The sequence below is a fragment of the Ursus maritimus genome, unplaced genomic scaffold (assembly GCF_017311325.1).
Source record: "Ursus maritimus isolate PB19 unplaced genomic scaffold, ASM1731132v1 scaffold_14, whole genome shotgun sequence".
NCBI lineage: Eukaryota > Metazoa > Chordata > Mammalia > Carnivora > Ursidae > Ursus > Ursus maritimus.
This window is the reverse complement of record NW_024423786.1, coordinates 56,626,379-56,632,487: the sequence shown is the minus strand read 5'-3', so window position 1 is coordinate 56,632,487 and position 6,109 is coordinate 56,626,379. Positions and strand designations below refer to the sequence as shown.

Genomic DNA, 6,109 nt, shown 5'->3' with positions numbered 1-6,109 from the left:
CCCCCCCCCCCCCCCGCCCCGCCACCCAGGCAAGCCGTCCACACAGCAAGCCATCCACACAGGCAGCTTTGCCAGCGGGCTCATGCCATGTGGTGGCTATCCAGAGACCGCGGGGTGCCATTGGCGGACTCTGCCTTTCGCCCCCCTGCCCTTCCCCCACACCTGCCCTGCCCAAGCCACGCCCTCCAGCCACACTCACGATGTCATCCACCAGGTCCCGGGTGGCCCGGATGGTGAGCAGGCACACGAGTGGGGCAAACAGAGTGAACCAGGGCAGCGTGGAGATCTCGGGGAAACCCTGACGGGGAGGGAGGGTCACGCCAGCCCGCCCCCAGCCACCACCCAGCACACGTCAGCCTCGCAAGCTGGCCTCCTACGTCCACCTGCTGCCCACCTCAGCCCAGGGCCAGCGCCCCCCGCCCCCCAACCTCAGGACAACCACCCTCTGGTCCCTCTGCTCCTTCTCCCTGCCCAGAACTTCTCTCCGGCACACTCCTCCTGTCCCCTCCGTGCCCTGCTCCCATGTCACCTCTGCCAGGAAGCCCTCTCAGCCCAAGCTGTTCCCTCCTCAGGGCTTTCACTCTCACTGTTCCCCTCCCAGTAACTCTGCTTCTCCCCATCATCCTTCAGGTCTGAGCTCCACTGTCACCTCCTCCAGTGGCCCACAGACCAGCCTGGGCGGGGAGTCCCTGTCCCCATCACTGGTGTCTACCACGTGGTGTAATGTCACCCCACCAGTCCCCAAGCCACCCGACAACAGGAGTCAAGGTCACCGCCAGGCCCCCCGACGCCCAGCGTAGGACCTGCACACAGCAGGTGCCCAATAAGCTTTTATTGGATCTTTACTCAGAACAGAATGAGATACTGGGTGAGGGTCAGGGGTGGGGGTGAGAGAGGGAGGTGCCCAGGCTGGACGCCAGCACCCCTCCTGCCCTGCCCGGCCACACCGGCAGTGGGAAGTTCTGAGAACATGCTCTTGACCCCGCTTCCTCCTTGCCCTCGGGTCAGCTCCGACGGGCCCGGGGCCATGAGGTCAACTGTCCACGGGGGGTGGGGTGGGGACATGCCCTCCTTGGCCTGCAGGAGCCGTGCAGGCACTTTCATCGTTCAGCATATATTGACCACCTCCTCTGTGCCAGGCCCTGGGCTGGGCAGTAGGGCCGTGGTGCTGAGTGTGGGGAGTCAGACATTGACCCACTAACCATGCAGACAAAAGCACGGTCTACGGCACCCTGGGGTAAGGGTGGTCAGGGAGGGCTCCCTGGAGAAGGCAGTGTGAGCGGGTGTTGAGCCCTGGGGCAGCCCCCACCCCGCCACACCTGGAGAATGATGATAAAAAGGAAGTAGAGGTTGGAGACGCGGTGGAACTGCTCGTACAGGCTCAAGGGCAAGAAGGAGAAGACGTTGTACTTGGCCGTGTGGATGACATTGCTCTGGAATGAGAGCCCGCGAGACCGCGGCATTGCAGCCCAGGCAGGGGGCGCCCCACCTTCCCTCCCCCCTCTGGCCGCCAGCAGCATGGATTGTGCCTCTGCGGAATGCAAGGTCTGGAGCCAGAGTTTGTGGGTGCCCGCTGCATGCCAATCCTTAAGCCGGCATCTCTGAGCCCCACTGGGTGCGAAGACCCACGGGGCAGAGCCGCGGCCTCAGTATTTCCCAGAGTGAGACACACGCAAGGGGTTGGGGGTAGAGCCCCGGGGACGGACTGCACGTTCAAGGGTTCTCATGAACTCATTTTAAATCAAACCGGGGCAGGGCAAAGGGGACAGGGAACAGCGGGCCCCCAGCGGCCAGGCTCCAGCCCTCAGGGTTACAGTGGGGGGGGGGGTGCCGTGGAGGAGGCCGGGGCGGCGCGCCCGGGACTGCCCACCTTGTACTTCTGCCTCTGCCAGCACAGGAAGCTCGTCTTGAACTGGCTGTTGAAGGCCCTGCTGTTCGCTTTTACCTCCCAGGTGAACGCTAAAGCCAGAGCGAGCAGGGCATTGTGCAGGGCCGCGGACAAACACAGGCTAACGACACCCCAGCGGAGGGCTAATGGGCCCCCTGGGGACCCAGCACTGGGGACACTCAGCACACGGCCAGGGAGCCGGTAAACAAAAGAGATGGCCCCTGCAACCCCCTTCACCCCGAAGCTCGCCAGGAGCCTGACGGAATCTGAGGAGTGGCCCCTTGTCCCGCCACCCTGGGCCAATCCCTCGGCTGTGAGAACAGGCTCTGGGAGGCCCGTTCACACCCATTCCTTCTCCAGAGCGGGGCAACTGAGGCCCAGTGATGGGCCTGAATCCAGATCTAGCATTCAGTCATCAGGTTTGGGACTATTTGTAACCCAGATCTAGCATTCAGTCATCAGGTTTGGGACTATTTGTAACCCAATGACAGCCCCACATTGGGCCTGTTGTGTGGGTTTGGGGGGCCCTCCTCAGTCCCTCCACCTCAGCCCCTACACTTTGTAATGCCCCTGCACCCCCTCACCCAGACCCAGGACACGCACCTGAGTTCTCCTCCTCCTCCAAGTCCTCTCGGTAGGCGAGACTGCCCATGCTGGTGGGGCTGTGGGGGGAGGGCCCAAGGTCACACCAGGGGCCCAGCCCTTGCTGGACCATCGTCCCATTCTCTGCCCTCCGGGAACTCACGGCCTGAGAGCGGACCCTCTAAACTGTCACTTCCCAGGACCCCCAGCTGCCCCCCCCTCAGGGCTCTGAAGTTCCAGCCACTGGCTGTGTCCTTCTCTGGGTGTCCTCAGGCCCAGCGGGGCCCAGGCTGACCCCAAACCCACAACAGCTTCACATCCAGCAGCCCCCAAGCTAGCAACCTGCCTCGTCCTCCTGCAGTGGAGCCCAACCCTTAGGAGGAAGGGTTCTCTCTCCGGCCACTACTCCCCACCCCATCACCTCTCTTGGCATGCCCACACCCACCCCCTCCCGGGTAGTCCTGCCACCCCCTCCTGCCCCAATCCCTGCACAGCACACAATGCCCAGCCCAGTCGGGTGCTCCGTCAGTGTTTGTTGACTGACTAAATGGGGCCCCAGGGCTATACGTTAGATCTGGAAGGGTGTATAGGAGGACCGAGCTACTCAGACAGGTCTGAGTGTGGTCTTGGGGCAGCTAACCGCAATGGGTAAGATGGGGAGGGACAAAACGCCTTCTACAGAGCGTGGAACGTTCCCACCATCCAGTTCATGCTGGACTGTCGCCCTCCCATGCCAGGCACTTGAGTCTAACCAGGGGACCCTCAGCAGCTCCCCAAGTGCCCCTCCACCCCCCAGCACTCAGCAGCTCCCCCTCCCCGAGCCCTTGACTGGCTGTGTCGGCCAGGCCAGCAGGAGTAGCTTTGCCGGAAGCCTGGTCGGTGCCTCCTCACCCTTCTGGTCTCAGCTCATACTTCTCAGCCCGTCCTCGCTTGTGCAGACGCCTCCTCTGGGCTCCCCCTCTCCCTGGAGCGTCCCCCATCCCAGTTCTGATCCCCCCTCTGTCCTCGGCGTCTCTCCCTGTCTGAGCTGCCTGCTGAAGTCAGAAACCGTCAAGGCAAAGACGGCAGGCATCCGAGTCCGCAGCGTCCCCAGGCCCCGGCGGGGGGGTGGGGGGGAGGACCTGGCTCACAGCCACTTCCGTTGCTCCCGGGAGGCCTAGCCGCCTGAGTGCCCATTCACCAGATGAGGAAAAGTGAGGCTCGGGGTGAGCGAGGCTTGGCCAAGCGGGCCGAGGCCGGGGAGACCCAGCGGAGGCACATGGCGCCGGAGGAAGGGCTACGTCAGAATCCACTCCAAGTTCATGTGGGGTGCAGGAGGACCCCCGCCCGCCTGCTGCCGTCCCCTTCCTTCCCACTCAGCTCACCAGAAGACTCCCGCATCCCGCAGGGGCGGTGGCCCAGACTCCGGGGCCTCCCTGGATGGGAGACCTGGGTCCACAGGACCCCGGGAGCTGCGGCACCCCACTGGACTCCGCCCCGCGCGAACCTCCGGGGACGCGCCGCCGCGGCCGCCGCGACCTCACACCCTCAGGCTGGGCGGAGTCCAGAGAGGGTGCGCGGGCCCCCGGGGACGCACAGCAGCTGGAGCGCCGCCGCTCACCTGCGCGGGCCGGGGCGGGCTGTCCGCGGGTGGCCAGCGCGGTGGATGTGGCGCAGCTGTTAGTCCAGTGCCAACCGGCCTGAAACGGGCGGCGCGGGCGCGGCGCGGGGGGGGAAGGGGCGGGGCCGAGGGGCGGTCCCACGGCGGCCATGGGGGCGGGGCCTTGTAGAGTTGGGCGGGGCCTGGTAGAAGGCGGGACCCGGGAGGCCCCGCCCCCGCCCTGGGGGCGGGGCCTTCTCAAGCTGGGCGGGCCCGAGGGGGCGGAGGCCGGGCCGGGGGCAGCCCTGGGGGCGGGTTTTGTAAATGGTGGTGCCCAAGCGGGTGGGCGGGGCCTTGGGAGGCTGGGCGGGGACCGGGGCAGTCTGGGGGCGGGGCTTTGTACACGGACGTTTCCCCGAGGGGCGGTCCCAGGACGGCCCTGGGGGCGGGAACTTGTAGAGCTGGGCGGGCCCGAGGGGCGGGGCCTGGGCGAGGCTGGGTGGGATCTCGCCGAGAGCTCCCTGTTCGGGGCGGAGCATGGGCGGGGTTTCACGGGGCGGAACCAAGCCGGAAGTCAAGGTGGGGCGGGGCGGAGCCTTACCGAGAGGGCCTGGGTAGGGGGCGCCCGGCAGAGGGGGATCCTGGGGCGATCTCTGCAGTGGTGCCAGGCAGAGGAGGTGCGGGCCCAAATCCAGGGTTGGGGCTTTGCAAGTTGAAGGGTGCCGAGGTAGGGGCAGGCTGGTGCTGGGGAGGGTCAGTGACCGGGGCCTTGCCCAGCAGGCCCAGATGAGAGGGCCTCTATACGGGCCGGAGTACTAATGGGCCCGAAATTTAGGAGAAGGGCCTCCGTAGGGTGGATTGGACCTGGCTGGCCCTGGTTGGACGGAGCCAGAGTGGGACTAGGGACACAGGAAAGACGCGCAGGCGATCACGGGTCTAAGCTGTGTGCCTGGGTTTTCCCTCGCTCATCCTGTGCCTGTGTAATGAGCACTTCCATGCGCAGGTGTGGCTTAGCGCGCAGGGCCGGGGGAGGCCATTAGAGGAAGCCCACAAGGTTCTGGCCCAGTGTGTGCCCTCCCAGCGGGCGGCCAGGGCTCTGGCGGCGGCGGCCTTCCTGAAGGTGACAGGGGTGGGAGACAGCCATGAGGCGTGGTCATCACCAAGCCCCAGCCGTGTGAGGCTTGAGCCAGGACAGGAGGGGCTGCTGAAGCTAGGCGCCCCCCCCCCAGTGGGGTTCAAGGGGAGGGGCGAACTTGGCGAACAGAAGAGATGATTGAGCGCTTTCATATTTTCACTTTTAGAAACTCTGAAGTGTGGAAATTAGGAAGGTATTTGGTTGGGCACTTTCCCACCCTCACCACCCTTCCGTCTTGGCCCTGTGATCCCTCCCTCTGGCCCATTCCTGATCCAACAGACCAGATACCTGCACCTGATTCCATGCCCCAGCCTCCCCTCTCTGCCTGGGGCCCGGGGCCCTTCATAGCAACACCTGTGAGCAAATGTTGGGTGAATGAATGAATGAGTGAGTGATGGTGTGGTGAGGGCAGCACACAGAATGTGACCTCCCCCTCAGAACAGCAACCTCCCACTCCTTGTCCTCTGGAAGCCTGGTCTGCACACCCTTGGGAGGGGAGGGCAGGTAAAGCTCTCATTTATTCATTCACTCAACAAACACCCAGTGCCTACCCCGTGGTAAATGGGAAAGATGCCGGGTGGTGGTGGGGGACCTTGCACAAGTTGTTCAAATAGTATTGAGAGACCTTGCTGGGTCTGCGGTCCCCATTCCCTCCCTGGGATTTGCAAAGGCCCTTCAGCCTGCAAGAGTCAGCATCTTTGGCCAGCTGAGACCTTGCACCCCTGCTCCAGGCCTCCCTGGGGGGCTCGTTATGCTTTGGGGAGGAAGCAGACACCACCAGAGGCACAGACACGGTGGGGGGGGGCTGGGGGGCTCAGTCGGTGAAGGGTCCAACTCTTGATTTCAGCTCAGGTCTTGACCTCAGGGTCGAGGGATCCGAGCCCTGCATCCGGCTCCATGCTGGGCATGGAGCAGGCTGGAGATT

The 6,109-nt window shown here is 64.7% G+C and overlaps 1 protein-coding gene across 1 annotated transcript in view; it reads right to left on the bottom strand.

Annotated features, from left to right (window-relative positions):
* ATP8B3 (ATPase phospholipid transporting 8B3) overlaps positions 1–4,080 on the bottom strand; it is an 18,872-nt gene extending 14,792 nt beyond the window's left edge. The window contains exons 1-5 of the mRNA XM_040628303.1: positions 3,835–4,080; positions 2,492–2,550; positions 1,871–1,959; positions 1,320–1,433; positions 200–298 (exon numbers count right to left, since the gene is read on the bottom strand). Coding sequence (XP_040484237.1) covers positions 200–298; positions 1,320–1,433; positions 1,871–1,959; positions 2,492–2,540 — 351 coding nt within the window. The 5' untranslated portion in view covers positions 2,541–2,550; positions 3,835–4,080. The remainder of the gene's footprint in view (positions 1–199; positions 299–1,319; positions 1,434–1,870; positions 1,960–2,491; positions 2,551–3,834) is intronic.
* Between the last annotated feature and the right edge of the window lie 2,029 nt (positions 4,081–6,109).